General features: G+C 43.7%; 1 protein-coding gene across 1 annotated transcript in view; it reads right to left on the reverse strand.

Moving 5' to 3' along the window:
- The window catches only part of DIP2C (disco interacting protein 2 homolog C), a 763,198-nt gene that overhangs the window by 124,730 nt on the left and 620,328 nt on the right, over positions 1 to 18,140 (reverse strand). Inside the window, 2 exon segments of the mRNA XM_030198809.1 lie at positions 5,141 to 5,342; positions 5,812 to 5,926. Of these exon segments, the coding sequence (XP_030054669.1) occupies positions 5,141 to 5,342; positions 5,812 to 5,926 (317 nt within the window).

Consider the following 18,140-nt stretch of genomic DNA (forward strand, 5'->3'; position numbering starts at 1 on the left):
CGTATAAGGTGCATTTGCAATTAAGGTCTGAAGCTCACTGACCCTGCGAGCTGAAGTAACAGCCACCAAAAATATGACCTTTCTAGATCAGATGACAGGAATCAAGAGGCTCAAAAGAAGTTTTCATCAGCTAGGTGAGAATGACATTAAGGTCTCATGACACAAGTGGAGGTTTGACAGAGGGCTTTGGCAACAGAAAAAAAAATGGAAAACAACTAGAGGCTGTCCAGAGATGGGCTTACCCTCTACAAATTGATGATAAGCACTAATTGCATTGAAGTGAATCCTTATAGAGTTGGTCTTGCAGTGGCGTACCGAGGGAGGGGCGGTGGGGGCGGACCACCCCGGGTGCAACCCATGGGGGGGGGGGGGGGGTGTTCTAACCTCTGCTCCGTCGTCAGTTCAGCCTGCCTTTGCACCGGCGTGCGCCTAACATCTCTGCCGCTTGCCACATGCGTCTCCTCCTTCCCTCTTCGACCGAGTCCCGCCCATCTCGACTGACTGTTCAGTCTTCCTTGCCCTGCGGCACCCCGTGCGCCAGTGCACCTTGCGGACTAACGTCTCTTTTGATGGCTGGCTGGCTCCTCTCTCCCTCCTAGCTCGCGGATGCCCACCGTCTTCAGTGCAGCCCACGAGCCTGCGCCTTCCGCTTCCTGCTGCGCTTGCACTCCATCCCCGCCGGGCCAGCGACAGTATCAGCACTCAGCAGAAGAATCTTGGAGGCCACTTCCATCCCAGGTCCGGAGCAGAGCCAGGAAACTGGGCCCCGAAGTGCAATCTTATTATTTATTTAAATTGTGCTGCCTTGACTTTTTTTTAAAACATCTTATTGCCATTTTCTGCTGCTGATGCTGCTAGTTTGGCAAGAGCATTAAGCTGCAGCGGGGGTGGGGTGGGGGCATAAAATGTGAAAAGGACGGGGGGGGGGGGGGGGGGGGGCCAAGAACACTAGTCTGGATGGAAGAGAAAGAGGGCATGCTGGCTGGATGGGGAGGACAGACAGAGGGGTGGACAGTGCTGGAAATGAGAGCAGAAAGGGCAGACCAGATGCTGGTTGGAAAGGGGCAAGAGAGAGAGGGCATAGGCTCAATGGAAGGCAAAGAGGGAGAGAAAGGGCAGCAGATGCACGTGCGGCTAGATGGAAAGGGACAGAGAGGGGGCAGACTCTAGATGGAAAGGGGCAGACACTGGATGAAAAGGGACAGGGGCAGACGCTGGATGGAAAGGGGCAGAGAGAGGGTGCAGATGCTGTATGGAAAGGGGCAGAGAGAGGGGGGTTAAATGCTGGATGGAAGGGAGAGAAAGGGCAGATGCACACGTGCAGCTGAATGGAAAGGCACAGAGATGGAGGGGGGGGGGGGTTAAAAAGAGGTCGGCACCGGGTGTCAAGTATGCTAGGTACGCCACTGTGGTCTTGAGACCAGACTCAGAGACGTGCAGCAGGTATTCAAGCAGGGTCTGTGTAGAGCAGGAAATAGGATCTAGAGACTTTCCCTCAAAACAGACAGTAAACTTCCTCCATTTGAAAGAGGCTTCAGAGCTGGCTCCAAAAATCTTTTCTCGCTTCTTCATATGAAACAGAGAATACAGTTTGCAGGAGTATGATCAGGCCCCAAACACTGTAGACACCAAGAAGGAGTGTCCTTGCTAAAGATGTACATAAGTACATAAGTAATGCCATACTGGGAAAAGACCAAAGGTCCATCGAGCCCAGCATCCTGTCCACGACAGCGGCCAATCCAGGCCAAGGGCACCTGGCAAGCTTCCCAAACGTACAAACATTCTATACATGTTATTCCTGGAATTATGGATTGTTCCCAAGTCCATTTAGTAGCGGTTTATGGATTTGTCCTTTAGGAAACCGCCCAAACCCTTTTTAAACTCTGCTAAGCTAACCGCCTTCACCACTTTCTCCGGCAACGAATTCCAGAGTTTAATTACACGTTGGGTGAAGAAAAATTTTCTCTGATTTGTTTTAAATTTACTACACTGTAGTTTCATCGCATGCCCCCTACTCCTAGTATTTTTGGAAAGCGTGAACAGACGCTTCACATCCACCTGTTCCACTCCACTCATTATTTTATATACCTCTATCATGTCTCCCCTCAGCCGTCCAAGCTGAATAGCCCTAGCCTCCTTAATCTTTCTTCATAGGGAAGTCGTCCCATCCCCGCTATCATTTTAGTCGCCCTTCTCTGCACCTTTTCCAATTCTAATATATCTTTCTTGAGATGCGGCGACCAAAATTGAACACAATACTCAAGGTGCGGTCGCACCTTGGAGCGATACAACGGCATTATAACATCTTCACACCTGTTTTCCATACCTTTCCAAATAATACCCAACATTCTATTCGCTTTCCTAGCCGCAGCAGCACACTGAGCAGAAGGTTTCAGTGTATTATCGACGACGACACCCAGATCCCTTTCTTGGTCCGTAACTCCTAACGTGGAACCTTGCATGACGTAGCTATAATTCGGGTTCTTTTTTCCCACATGCATCACCTTGCACTTGCTCACATTAAACGTCATCTGCCATTTAGCCGCCCAGTCTCCCAGTCTCGTAAGGTCCTCTTGTAATGTTTCACAATCTTGTCGCGAGTTAACGACTTTGAATAACTTTGTGTCATCAGCAAATTTAATTACCTCGCTAGTTACTCCCATCTCTAAATCATTTATAAATATATTAAAAAGCAGCGGTCCTAGCACAGACCCCTGAGGAACCCCACTAACTACCCTTCTCCATTGTGAATACTGCCCATTTAACCCCACTCTCTGTTTCCTATCCTTCAACCAGTTTTTAATCCACAATAGGACATTTCCTCCTATCCCATGACCCTCCAATTTCCTCTGTAGCCTTTCATAAGGTACCTTGTCAAACGCCTTTTGGAAATCCAGATACACAATATCAACCAGTTCCCCTTTGTCCACATGTTTGTTTACTCCTTCAAAGAATTGAAATAAATTGGTCAGGCAAGATTTCCCCACACAAAAGCCATGCTGACTCGGTCTCAGTAATCCATGTCCTCAGATGTGCTCCCCTGGAGCCTTTTTTAAAAATTGGTGTTACATTGGCCACCCTCCAATCTTCCGGTACCACGCTCGATTTTAAGGATAAGTTGCATATCACTAGCAGTAGCTCCGCAAGCCACTGGGAACCCTTGATGACATGAAAGAAAAAACAGCTGTGGCCAAATTGAATGACTCTATGGTGCTAAACAAAGGGAAAAACCTGACTGGAGGAAGGCCTAAACGTGGCCTAGCGAGCATGGTAAAATTAAGAAAATTTAGAAAAAAGGCAAAATAATCTAAAAAATATATGGGGAAGGAATGAAATAAGGTAAACCCGAAAGGCACAAAAAGATCAAATCTAAACCAGCAGTGAGTTGATAACGAATGTGTCCTCTCCTCACTGTGGAAAAGAGAACTGCTGGTCCTGTGTTCTCTTGGCAGGCAGGCACTCGCGCATTAGTGGTGGAGCACATCTCGCTCTCAAAGACCTATTTTTAAACTTGTTATAAGCTCCAGACTGGCAACGTGGACCTGCGTTACTCATCTGTGAGAATTATAGGCCTGCTTATCCTTGAAGAAATGGACATACATATGTAAGTAGCAATTTTATATAAACCGCTATTTAAATAAGCGGATTTCAAGAGGTCATATTCCAGGTGTGGTGTGGGCAGACATTTAAAACCATGCTCAAATATCGGTTAAACCATCAATGAGAAATTTAGAATTAAAGTTGGATTCCTATTTGTCTTTTCAAGAAAAGGTTAGTAAAGTTATTCAATCTGGAGCACCATGTATAGAATAGCACCATTTATAGAAAGCCCTCCTTAATCCATTCTCTAGGGCAGCATTTCCCATGTGCACATCTCCTACTTACATGTGAACCTTATAGAATATTACAAGTTCTGTGAGTGAGCACACCTATAGGTAGGTGACTCGATGCCTATTTACGCTAGCATTTGACAGTAGAATCTTGGCACCAAGATGCTGTTGTAGAATTGGCAGTCAGCAAGCAGTGACCAAAATGACAAAGGGGGATGGAACTCCTCTCGTATGAGGAAAGGCTAAAGAGGTTAGGGCTCTTCTGCTTGGAAAAGAGATGGATGAGGGGAGATATGATTGAAGTCTACAAAATCCTGAGTGGTGTAGAACGAGTAGATGTGAATCGATTTTTTGCTCACTCTAAAAGTACAAAGACAAGGGGACACTCAAAGAAGTTACATGGAAATACTTTTAAAACAAATAGGAGGAAATATTGTTTCACTCAATGAATAGTTAAGCTCTGGAACTCTTTGCTGGAGGATGTGGTAACAGTGGTTAGCATACCTGGGTTTAAAAAAGGTTTGGACAAGTTCCTGGAGGAAAAGTCCATTGTTTCCTACTGAGACAGACATGGGGAAGCAACTGCTTGCCCTGGGATGTGTAGTATGGAATATTGACACGATTTGGATTTCTTGTGACCTGGCTTGGCCACTGTTGGAAACAGGATACTGGGCTAGATGGACCATTGGTTTGACCCAGTATGGCTACTCTTATGTTCTAAGTTAGCAAATTGCCACATTATGATTTTAAGGTGATCAAAGACATTAAAGAGATCCAGATTACTATCACCATTGCCTCTACCAACTATGGAAGGATTCCCTTTTTCCTGAATTTCTTTTATACAGCTGATCTCTCTTTGCTACTCTATTGTCTTTGAATATTCACCAGCTTAGCGTGTTTCAAATCTGTTTGCACATGTATAGTCAGATAAACAGATCTGATATAATTTAACGAAAATGCCACAAGCAATTTGGGCCTTGTTTAGTGTTCAGGTGTCAGGGTTGATGGATAGGGTTTGGATCAGCATTATAGGGAAGGTGGTTGGAGGGGGGGGGGGGGGGGGGGAGGGAAAGTGGAGGGGATAAAAAAATAAAAACTAATTGACGGCAATGAGCCGGCTTGATGATTCTTATGTAATCTTAATTGTGCTCATTTGTGAAATGTTTACAACTGTTGTATTAATCGTGTTGTCAATAATAATAAAAAGATTTATTAAAAAAAAAAAAAAGAAAATGCCAGAAACTTCAGTCCTTTCTACACATTGAATAGATAATAATACTCCAGCAAGATGTAAGGAGGTTTCAGCTTACCTGGCTGTTTTTGTCTTGGTTTCGGCAGGTTTGTAACACAAGTGTGCGGGCACATGAGCACATTGCAGGGGTGAAGTGAACCCTCCAGAAATAGCTGTTTAGTTTCTGATAAGTGTATTCCACCTAAGGGTGTCTTGGGAAGGGTGTTTGCTGGTACCAGTGCTAAACAGTAAACTCCTACTTGATGAATGCTGTCTATGGCCTGAAAAAAATGTAAAAAGTTAATGACCACGGTGTACTTGAACTTCCAATAGAGGCATCCTTTGTCTCTGAATCATATACATAAGCACTACTGCGTTGCATGGGGAAATCCAGTAGCTGCGAAGTATTCTTGAATAAAGAGCATCATCTCTCTTCCAGACAAATAAAACTAATAAAATGTGTTGGTTAATTTGAGAATGCAGGCTAAGGCCAGGGTGATGCATGCTGAAAAGATACTCTCCTGAAATCAATCATCGACACGACGACAGACCTGGGTTCAGTCTTCCTAAATGAGAGATGGAGGCCTACGTCCTTCCTACCCCATCCCAAAACAATCTTCAAAAATAAAAAGGGCTCTTTTTTTTTTTTAGACAACTGATGTAACTGTTATGCTACATCCACTTATGTGATTGTAGCAATTCAAAAATGTTGTGAAAAATAAAAAGTCTGATTTGGGAAGGTGTGCACACCTGGAGAACTCTGCTCATCCACTGAAAGCTGTCTTCCTCTGTGGAATCTGGCCTCTGTTCTGCAACAATGACTATCCTTTCATCGTGAAGAACACCAACTGAAAACACTGCTATCCTGAAAAATGCAATAGAACAAAAGGTAAGAACACACAGTGGTGATGGTTGACATTGCACCTTCCTCAGAAAAAGACTTTAGCAATAACCTCTACGCACTGCAAACCACGCATTCTTGTGCTAACTGCCTTTTGTCACCATTGCTAGAGGAATGTAAACAATACATTATGGTGAAAAACAGATCTAAAACTCAAGTATGCCTGTATACACATACACAAATAAGCACAAAATAATCTATACCATAGTATAGTATACATAAATTTAGCTCCCCAGAGAGTCAGTGTGGCCTAACAGGTTTGCAAACCAAGTTGTGTTCTTGTGGAACTTCCAAAATCATGCGTTGCTCCATCATGGACTTATGCATAGATCTGGGCAAGTTTCCTTACTTTCATGAATCTCATGTTCCCCAACTCTAACTGGATAACAGCAATTACTTTATTTTATATTTAATCCCAATGAGATTCCTCTTATCAAGGTATGTATAGTGCTTAGCTTTGGAAACATCCATTCAAACTGGATGCACTAGAGGGTCATGGAAACGACTTGGGAAGCCAAATTCAGTAGTCTGGCTTTCGCAACTACATATGACTAAGTGCAAGACATCTAAATACAAACTAGAAAGTTAAAAAAATGGAGGAGAACAGCTGGTCCAATCACAACTAACAACTCAATTTCCATTTAACTTAATGTCCTTCACAGGTCTGCCACTTTAAGTGCTTCCCGACAGCATCCACAAATCACTTTTTAAATTTTCTGAGCATCAGATCTGCTTTGGTGATGGTCATACCAACACCGAGTTTCCAATAGGGATCAGGTGGCATGGTATGAACCCTCCAGAAATGCATACGTTTGCAGGCAAAAGACCAAGAAAGGACCATCTTCAGCTAACAGCTTAATTCCTGAATTTGGATACAAACAGGTCAATATTAAGTCAGAATCTAGATTTAGTTTTTCTCCTCAAATTTCAGCAGTTTTGAGATCTGGTTTATGTGCACTTTGTAGGATTAGAGCTGTCTGGAGCTACCTAGATTTCTCTGCTTTGCATACATTATTTCACACATTCATCAGTTCCCGCCTCAACTGTAATATGGTCTACACAGGAATCTCCAAATTCAAGCTTAAAAGACTTCAGGCCTTCAGAATACTGCTGCATATGTTTTTTTGTAATGCAAGATTGAGAGACCATATCATTCCCCTTCTTAGGAGACTCTACTGGCTTCCAACAGAATAGAGGATTCAATTTAAAATCTTGACTCTAGCATTCGAAGCACTTCATACTGTCTTTCCAGACTACTTAGCTAGGCTAATCATTCCCTATTTCCCTGCTTGGCTATTCCATTCAAGAAATGACCATAGACTTATTCTTCCCAGTCCACTTGAAGCCCATTGGGAATCTACTAGGAGGAGTGCCTTCTACTTCCTGGCAACTTTCCTGTGGAATAATTTCTCTCTCACTGACGTTTACCAATTTTAAAATTGCTCTGAAAGCAGATCTGTTTTCTTCCTCTCTTGCGGGGAGTTTCTGTGATTGGGCAACCTGTATAGCAAGGTAAGAAGCAAGCTGTTTATGTTATTGATTTTCTGTCTATTCTCTTCTTCTACTTTTGGAATTGTATTGTATGAATGATGACCCCCTTTTCCTATAATTTTATGGAGTTCTTTGCTTACTTTTAATCTATTTATTTGGATTGTTCATCACTCTGACTTGCTTTGTAAAGAGCAATTTTAGCAAGCCTGAACAAAAACATCAGCATTTTTTTTTAAACACTGACTGCAGCAGTCAAAGTATCCAGATATTCAGTGCCATTAGTTATCCAGAAAGTGGCAATATTCAGTCTGCTATCAGGCTAACCGCCTTCTATCTGTCCTGAATTATCTAGAAGGCAGATTGAACACTACCACGATCCAGATAAGTTCCAGGACTACCCTGGCTCCAGTCACACTCTACTCCAGTATGATCTGCACAGAGCAGAGGCAGTCTATGAGGATATTCTGAGGCACTATTTGGTTATCCTGGTCAGCAGGTTCAAGTTCCACTTCCAATTTTATTTGATATACTGCCTATTATAAAACCTGTTTATATGGTAAACAAAAAAATTAAGATTGTAGTAATTAAGAAGATAGAAGAAATGAAAAAAAAAAAAAGAATTATACCAAGGAAAAGGAACTACAATCAACAACAGGAAAGATGAGAAACATAAAGGCACAAACATCATAAAAAAAATCAATCAAATAATTCGCTGTCACAAGTCCTGATTCCAGCCTCACCAGGTTAAACAGGAGGAAGACGATCGAAGCTGCGTATGAAAAAAATGTCTTGGTAAAGAAAGATGTCTTAAGCCCTGATTAAAATTTTTGAAGAGATGACTCTATTCTTAAATTCATGGCGAATGACGAATTGTAGAAAGGCAAATAATCCTGAAAAATGGGACAACCAGTAGGTTTTACTGGGACAACCTTAAGGGATGAGGGGGTAAGTAAGGAATTAAGTAACTGAAGAAGAAGAGTGGCTCACCAGAATGCAGTACTATTGGGCTATCACCAACAATTTGAGGGATATCCTATATGATACAGGTAGCCAATGGTGGGTTTTTAATAATAGGGGTGATGTGATTGTGCCAGCAATTCATTTTACCTAATAGCAGGTGCTGTGCTGTTATACAGATAAGTGCTTCTATAAACTGGCCAGCAATATTTAACAATTTTGATTAGCTACCTTCAAGATTAACCATCAAGGCAGTGAACAATCAAAAGGAAGTAAAATAGACACTGGTCAGTGCAATTAAGCTTCTAAAACAACAGCACAGAACAAAGACAAACTGGGCAGGAAATGTTGAAGAAATGACACGAAAGCAAGCAGGATGACAGTAGCGACAGTAACTGCAGAGGACACTGAATGAATAATACCCTTCATAGGTAAAGAGTGGACACCCAAATGGCCAGCTGATAAAGAGGCAAGACTGGGGAAGACCTCAGGACAGAAAGGCCTCAGAGAAATATTAGGCTTTCAGACTGGATTTAAACTTCATATAGGATGATTATAATCCGAGATCCTTTGGCAAACTACAACAGGAGGAACGGGACAGTATTGTTAGAAAGGTACCCTGTGAGGACTTCAAGGTTCATGATAGGGTGTAGGAAGAGAGAAGTCTAAGTAAGGGGTACATGTGAATGCATGTGTGAATGTGTGTGTGGAGGGGCAGTATAGAGGGCATGATGAGTTAAGAAAAGAATTTTCAACTGGTTTCTAAAGGCAATAGGAATTGAGCTGTAACCTTTTTGAGGAGGTAACCTTCAGACAATTATAAACTGAATTGTAAAAATCCAGTTTGTTGAGTACAAGTGTATGCATAAGAATTTTTTCATCGACAAAAGAAAACATTTCAGAGAACATACCTTAAGAACGGACAGGAAACAGGGCAGAATTACAGAAGAAATCTGCATGTTTGATTCAGGATCAACCTGAATCTCAAGAATGGTAACATTTTTTCTTTAAAGAAATAGTATTAATGAGGATCACTGGTGCTAGATCTAACATTATTTTTTTCAGTAAGAATCAAACAGCCTCTAATTACTGAGGGTTCAGGGTTAACCTATGATATAACCATCAGTGAGTGACAGCATCAAGGGGTTGCAAGTCCAGCATGTCTGTGTCCAATGTTGCCAACAATTGGATGTCATCAGTATATATAAAGCAGTTGAGACCAAAACACTGAATGACAGTGCATAATGGAAAGAGGAAGAAATCAAATAAGATGGGGCCGGAGGTGAGAACAGACCCCTGAAGTACACCACAACTAAGTGGATAAATAAAAACAACTGAGAATTGCAAGCAGCCCTAAATGATTTGTCAGGAAGGAACAAGTGGAACCAACTGAGAACTATGTTACCAATATCCAAAGCATTGAATCATGACAGTGGTAGCTCTTGGTTAATCAGCTGAATGCAGAACAGAGATCAATGGAAACCAAAAATTGATCACTCCTAGCATTTGGCTTTGGTTCTTAACTCATGAATCGTGCTACCAGCAGGGATGAGGTGCTGCTTCTCACACAGAAACCCAATTGATAGGGATGAAGAGCAAGGGATTTATCCAAGAAGTCAATGAATTGTTTTAGGACTACTTTCTTGATGACCTTAGAAAAGAAATGAAGATTGGACAAGGGTGATACTGAGTTGTCATAGATGGATCTCAATTGGATTTTTTTAAGGATCAGGCAGATTCAAGCTTCCTTCCACCAGTCAGGAAAAGAGTTTGACATAAGACTCGCATAGACAATCATAAGGACATATGAATGTAGTATCAGCTAAGGAATGGAAAGACATCAGCTGGAGTGGTGGCTATGATCACTAATTGTAGTATCTTCTGAACAGTGATAAAAGATGGTGGGGATTAGAAATTTGCCATAGGCTGGACAGAGTCATGTTGGCTAAAGACAAAGATTTGCAAGCAAATTAATTAATGAGGCACTCATAATCAGTAGTCAATGTTAATTGGCAACAATTTGGAGTTACGTGTGCATCTGCCCTAGGCGTTATTCTATAAAATCTGTGCGTAAATTGCATAGAGTGGAACTCCAAAGGGCTGTGGCTATAAAAGGGGCATGGGCAGACTGGGGGACGTTCCCAGAAGTTAGGCACGATGTTACAGAATATCATCAATTGAGCGGCCAATAAATTAGGCACCTGATGAATCCAATTATGAAGTTGGAGCAAAATGTCAGAGCAGAAGCATCAGTGAATAACAAAACTCACCCAATGCCAAATAAAAATGAACCCAAAGCACTGACTCCTCAGCGGCGACTTGTTTCACATAAGCCTCTCGCTCATGGCTCACTTAGCCTCTTCAATGGGTAAGTAACATGCTTTGGGGTTTGCTCTCATGAAAAAGCTTTTTAAACCAGGAACTTGTTCAAACCTTTTTTAAACCCAGATACGCTAACCACGGTTACCACATCCTTCGGCAAAGAGTTCCAGAGCTTAACTATTCTTTGAGTGAAAAAACATTTCTTCCTATTTGTTTTAAAAGTATTTCCATGTAATTTCATTGTGTCTGCTGGTCTTTGTACTTTTTGATCGATTCACCCCACCTGTTCCACACCACTCAGGATTTTGTAGACCTTAATTATATCCCCCCTCAGTCATCTCTTCTCCAAGCTGAAGAGCCCTACCCTCTTTAGCATTTTCTCATATAGGAACAGTTCCATCCCCTCTATCATTTTGGTTGCTCTTCTTTGAACATTTTCTAAGTCTGCTATATCTTTTTTGAGGTACAGCGACCAGAACTGAATACAAAACTCAAGGTGAGGTTGCACCATGGAACGATACAGAAGCATAATAAAATCTTTGGCCTTATTATGCATCCTGTTTGCTTTTCTGGCCACCACCGCACACTGGGCAGATTTCAGCGTATTGTCTACAATGACACCTAGGTCATTTTCTTGAGTGCTGACTCCTAAGGTGGACCCTAGCATCAGATAACTGTGTTTCAGATTATTCTTCCCAATGTGGATCACTTTGCATTTGTCTACATTAAATTTCATCTGCAATTTGGATGCCCAGTCTTCCAGTTTCCTAAGGTCTTTCCTGCAATTTTTCACAATCTGCATGCATTTTGAAAACTTTGAATACTTCCTTGTCATCTGCAAATTTAATCACCTCACTTGTCATTCCAACTTCATATGTTAAAATAGCACCGGTCCCAGTACAGATCCCTGCGGCACTCCACTATTCACCCTCCTCCACTGAGAAAAACAGCCATTTAACCCTACCCTCTGTTTTCTGTCCAATAATCAATTCTTAATTCACAGAACGACATTGCTTCCTATTCCTGGTTCATCAGACAATATGATCTCTAGTCCAGTATGTGAGTACTCCCGCCTTCCTATCACTAAACATATTTTGTTACACTGGTACATTTTAACAATAAAAGAATAAAATCCACTACTCTGTATTTGTACTGTTTTGTATTAATTTGTATTGACATTGTTATTTGCCTTATCTAAAACGCCCTGCATGACGACACTGTATTAAAAAAAACATGCATTCTTCTCCCCTTTGGATGTTGCCCTGAACGGAATACATACATTACACTAACTGGTCCCTTTAGTGTAGAGATGGTAGCATGAATGTTTCTGAATTGTAAAGATATTAAGCATGTTGGTATTCATGTTGAATGACAGGTGTTATGTCAACTCAAAATGATTACTTTTGAACATTGTGGCAGTCGCACAGAAAAAGTTCATTCCCTGTCAGAATGCAGTTGCCCTCAGACAAATAGGAAACTTGGGTGCCACCAAATCATTTTGCATAAACACTGTGTGTTTCTTAAAAGTACTCATTTTATTGGCAAACAAAAGCTAGGATACTAAAAGAAAACAAACAAAAAAAAACCATCCTCTGCACAGTCTCAGAACACATAAAAGAACATAAAGCCACTGATGTGAAACTCCAGAGACGATGTTTGCTTAGTAAAACTTAAGGTTTCCAAAGCTATGTCTACTCAGTCTGAAATGATCTGTGGAAATTTATTCCATTTTATGTACTCAGCTATCACACAGCAAAACTTGAATAAGAATCTGGAGAAGCATTCAGGCTGTTTGTCTTTTGCCAGCCGAAATACAGATCCTCAGCTACATATAGTAGTTTCATGGTATACAAAGAGAAGGTATTAGACTATGAATTCAAAACATGCACCGAGTCAACAAGCAAGGTAAAAAGTTAACCTAAAGCTCATATTTCTCTGTGATTTTGGCACTAAATGGCTATTTTCCGAGCAGAAACTCATTTTCAAACAGGGCTCTTTCATCACTAATCATTGTAACCCTCCCTCACCACAAAGCATTAAAGCAGCTTTCCATGAAAACACCCATCCTTACATGTGTATGTAATCCATGGTAGAGCATCACAATCACAACTCTATGCATTTCCTCATCGACAAACTGGGAGAAATCAAGAGACCTTCTGAGGTATAAATATAGCCATCATTACTAATGCCAAACCTAGTATCAAAACTGAGTAAGAAATTTAGAAAGAAAAAAAAACCTATCAGATTTAGCCATGTTAGTCTAGAAGTCTAGAGTAGCAACAATGAAAGAGGCCAGAGGCACCTTATAGACACCAGGTTTGAACAAGTTCAGTCCCTGAGGGCTGTAGACAGGCTACATTTTAAGGATATTTCTTATTAATAAGCACGAGAGAGATTTGCATGTCCACAGTCTCCACTGTATGCAAACCTCTCTCAAACATTCCTTTCGAATATCCTGAAAACAAAGCTTTCAAGGACAAACGTTTGCCTTGACTGATGCAGAAAAAAAGGTCTACTTTAAAAATTACAAAATGTAAGAGGGCAAGCAAATATACAACCCATTTGAAAAACGCTCAATAACGTCTTACACTGTTTTATTGAATGCAGCACCTCCAAATCACTAGCATAAGAAGTGACATCAATGGAGCAGAACCTTGTGATAAGATAATTGTTTCTGGCTGTAACATAAATGCTCATGCATTAACAGAAATATTACAGTGAGGCATGGGAGACTTTTTTATACGTTAGCATGGAAAGATTATGTCTTACCTGATAATTTTCTTTCCTTTAGTTGCAGCAGATGAATCCAGAGACTGATGGGTTGAGCCCATCTACCAGCAGCTGGAGATAGAGAACACTGAACTGGTTAAAGGACAACCAGCTACACGCCTCCAGTCAGTATGTTTCTTCACCAAGCAAAAGAATGAAAAGATGCCCCAAATCGAGAACCCTCCACACAGGAACAGCAGCTGCACTGCACCCCAAACTGAAATTATTAAACCTGCAATGTTCAATAGAGACCTGGAACAGCAGACACTTTGAAACGTTGTGATAAGGCAGGCCTCTGGATTCATCCGCTGTGACTAAAGGAAAGAAAATTATCAGATAAGACATAATGTTTCCTTCTTCAGCGTCAGCAGCAGATGAATCCAGAGACTGATAGGATGTAATAAACAGTCCCTAAAGAGGGTGGGATTCTGCCGACCCCACCGCAAGCAACAAAGTACTGAACACAGAGTCAGACCTCGCCGCAGTGTCCACTTGGTAATTCCTGGAAAAAGTATGCAGGGACATCCAGGTGGCCGCCCTACAAATCTCTTCCATAGAGAATATGCGGCCCTCTGCCCACAATGTAGCCAGTGCCTGAGCTGAATGAGCCTGCAATATCAACAGCGACTGGTGCCCCGCCAGGAGTTAACGGGAAGAGATAGCATTCTGAATCCATTGGGCTATGGTCACTTTAGAGGCAGCATTGCCCCTATTCAGACCCGATAGAAGAACAAAGAGATGAGTCTGACTGCTGAAAATCGTTAGTAACCCACAAATACCGTCTTAGTGCACAGTGAACATCCAAGCAGCGCAAATGGGCAAAATCCATCGGATAGTCTTCCTCTTGAAAGGAGAGCAGAAAAAGAGGCTGATTAAGGTGCAATGCTGACACCACCTTAAGCAGGAAAGAAGGAACCGTCTCGATAGTGACCCCAGACTCCGAGAACCGGAAAAAGGGGTCCCTGCAAGAAAGAAGCTGCAGTTCAGAAACCAGACAGGCAGAAGATAGCCACCAGAGAAATGGCCTTGAGAGTAATATCCTTCTCCGAAGCCTTCCTCAAAGGTTCAAACGGTAGGCCCTGTAGCGCCCAAAGTACCACATTAAGGTTCCATTCTGGACAGGAGCAATTTGAGACTAGCCCCATGCAAGAAACGAACTACGTCAGGGTGAGCTGCCACTGATGTATTAAAAATGCGACCTCTGAAACAGGCCAAAGCCGCCATTTGCAGGAAGTTATAAGCCAAGCCTTGTCACAACCCCTCCTGTAGGAAGGCCAACGTCTGCGGGAGAGACACCGTCATTGGTGACACCCCCGAGCTGGCACACCACACCTCAAAGGTCCATAGTAGTAAATGCCTGTGAGCCTGTAGGAGTGTAGGGCCAAGCCGTAAGACTGAAGCGGGAGACGTCCTCCATCTGCACCGGACCCTGGACCAAAAGATCCGGCGATGGGGGCAGGCACAAAGGCTCAGCATCCAGAAGTCAAACCAGATCTCCATACCATGGCCACTGGGGCAATCTGGGGCGACGAGTGCCGCCAGACCTCGATGGGACCGAATCCGGTAAAACACTTGCTTGATCAATGGCCAGCAGGAAAGATGTAGATCGACTCCCCCACCAGCCAAAGCTGGAGGAGAGTGTCCAACCCCTCCAAACTATGCTCGCGTCATTGACTGAAAAACCTGGCCACATTTGCATTGGCTGCAGTCACCATAAAATCCATCATGAGTGTGTCCCAATGCCTCACAATGCAGCAGACAGCTGTCCTCAGCAGCTCCCACTGGCCTGGATCCAACAGGGTCCTGATGAGAAAATCTGACTGCACATTGACTGCCCCCGCTATGTGCGCTGCCGACAAGCACTGCAGTTGGCTCTCTGCCCAGTGCAGGATGTGGGAGCCCTCTGCCGTCAGAGGCAGTATATCAAGTCCCATTTCCCTTCCCTTCCCTATGTATGCTAACCACTGTGCTGTTGTCTGACAGGACCATCAACGGCCAGCTCTCCAACACTTCCTGAAAGGTTTGGAGAATCTGAGCCACTGCCCTCAGTTCCAGGAGGCTGATTGACCACTGCGCCTCTGCAGGGGTCCAGAGCCACTGCGCATAGTGGTGGACACAATGAGTCCCCCAGCCCGATAGGCTGACATTCTTCACAACGACAATCCACACTGAGGTGATACCAGCGGTATGCCCTTTCTCAGGTTGGCCAGGAGGAGCCACCAGTCCATGCTGCTGCACGCCAGTGGAGACCGCCGAGGAGGGTCCTGGTAGTCCTGAGACATCAGCGACCATCCTGGTAGTCCTGAGACATCAGCGACCACCAGATCAACAAACACTGCTGCAATGGGCGCATATGTGCCTGTGCCCAAAGCACCATCTCAAGAGTCGCCACCATGGACCCCAACACCTTGACGTAGTCCCAAGAGTGAGGACATGGCAGGCGAAGCAGACAGCGAATCTGCTCCTGCAGCTTGACCCGCCTCTTTTCTGGGAGAAACACCCTGCTCTGAGCCATACTGAAAAACATGCCCAGATACTCCAGTGCCTGGGTAGGAATCAGGTGACTCTTGGGATAATTGATCACTCACCACAGAGTCTGCAGCACCTTGATCACCCGTTCGGAAGCCTGGTGACACTCCTGTACCAAGTCCGCTCTGACCAACCAGTCGTCTAGGAGGGATGAACCCGAATTAGACAGTTGCATGGGGACAGAAATCTTACCCATCCCCACAAGAATTTAAACTGTCCCTGCAAGAAACTAACGGTATATTTAAAAAAATTCCAGTCGGCTCTCTCAGTCTCTCTCTGGGTTCGAGCCGCAGCACTGCAGGCAAGGAAGGAACAGAAGTTGGAACGCTCTGGTGTGCACAAGTAAGACTTGTCTGATTCACTGGCACTGTGTGCTGAGAGGTCGCCACATGCATGCGCCAGTAGGTCAGGTGACATCTGATGCTTGTGCCTGTGTCAGAGGCACAAGCCTGAGGTCTGCGCATCAGCCCGGGAGCAGAGAGGATTAATAGTAACATAGTAAGTGACAGGAGATAAAAACCTGAACGGTCTTAGTCTGCCCAATTATCAATTCATAATTAAATCGACAATGAACGTGATATTATATACTTGATTATGGTCTTTCTTTGGATTTCTGGGACATAGAAGTCCACCTGGCCCTATCCGTTTTGTCCAACTGCTGGAGTTGCTGTCGAAGCCCACTCCAGCCTATTTGTCTTCTCATTTGTGGGACACAGACCGTAAAAGTCTGTCCAGCACTGTCCTCATGTTCAAGCCACTAAAGTTGCTGTCTAAGCTCTTTCCAGCCCATTCTAAATCAGTTTGCCATATATGAGACATAGACCATATGTTTTCTCAGTATTGGCCCTAGTTCATCAGAGCCGGAGTCGCCATCTAAGCGTCACTCGACACATCCAAATACATACAGCCAATTAAGTTTAGGGTTTTTATAACTTCCATTTTCTAATTAGAGATCCTCTGTGTTCATCCCATGCATTTTTGAATTCCATCACCATTTGTGCCTCTATCACCTCCTTAATGGAGACTTTCCACACCTGTGCTGTTAAAGCAAGGAGGAGGAGGAGAAGACAGCACTCGGTAAGTGAGAGGCTGGCACAAGTGTAGCGCACACTTCCATGGAAACCCCACAGGAATGACTCCATCCACACGGGAACCCCGCAGAACTGCTTCCATCTCCTCCCGCGAACCTCATTCCCATGCAAGTCTCTAACCTGAATCCCTTCCTTTTGCAGAAATGCCATCACCCTCACCATGGAAAAGGTTCTGGGGGCCATCACCAGGCTGAAAGGCATAGCCTGAAACTGAAAATGGCATCCCAAAACCACAAAGTGGAGAAAATGTTGGTGCAGTTGCCAAAAGGGACTATGTAGATACACCTCCTTGAGGTTCAGTGCTGCTAGAAATTCCCTAGGCTGTACCAACACCATCACCGAATGCAGCATCTCCATGCGGAAATGCTTGACAGAAACTGCTTCACCTTCTTGAGGTCCAGGACAGGCCAGAAGGACCCGTCCTCCTTGAGAATCAGAAAATAAATGTGGCCCTGACCTGTCTCCGAGGGTGTAACTGGAATCATGGTGCCCAAGTCCACCAAGGATCGGAGCATGGAGCACACCACCTGATGCTTTGGCCATGCACCATTATAGGGACTCCAAATAAAATCTCCGATGGGAAAGGAGAACTCTAAGTAGTACCCTTCTCGGATAATCCCTAAGACCCACTGGTCTGGGGTAAACTTGACCCTCTCTTCGTATAAGAGGGACAGTCATCCTCATCCTTTGTTCTGAAGAATGGGCTGGCACCCCATCACTGGGCAGCTCGAGCCATGGGGACAGGATGCGCCTCACATCTCACAGCGCACTTGTCAGAGCGAAAGGAAGAGTGTGGCTGATACCTGAACCTCTGGAAAAAGGAAGAAAAGGAGGCTACCTGACCCAGCCGGTAATGCCAAGCGTCCCACAGCCTGGGATGAGATGGGCTGTCCCTGCCCCGAATGGGGCCTTTGGCTTGTCCTCTGGCAAGCTCTGGGACTTAGAATCACCCAGGTCCTTTACCAACTTTTCAAGGTCCTCAACAAACAAGCTTACCCCTAAAAGGCAACCTGGTGAGC

Source organism: Microcaecilia unicolor, chromosome 1 (genome assembly GCF_901765095.1).
Source record: "Microcaecilia unicolor chromosome 1, aMicUni1.1, whole genome shotgun sequence".
NCBI classification, from domain to species: domain Eukaryota; kingdom Metazoa; phylum Chordata; class Amphibia; order Gymnophiona; family Siphonopidae; genus Microcaecilia; species Microcaecilia unicolor.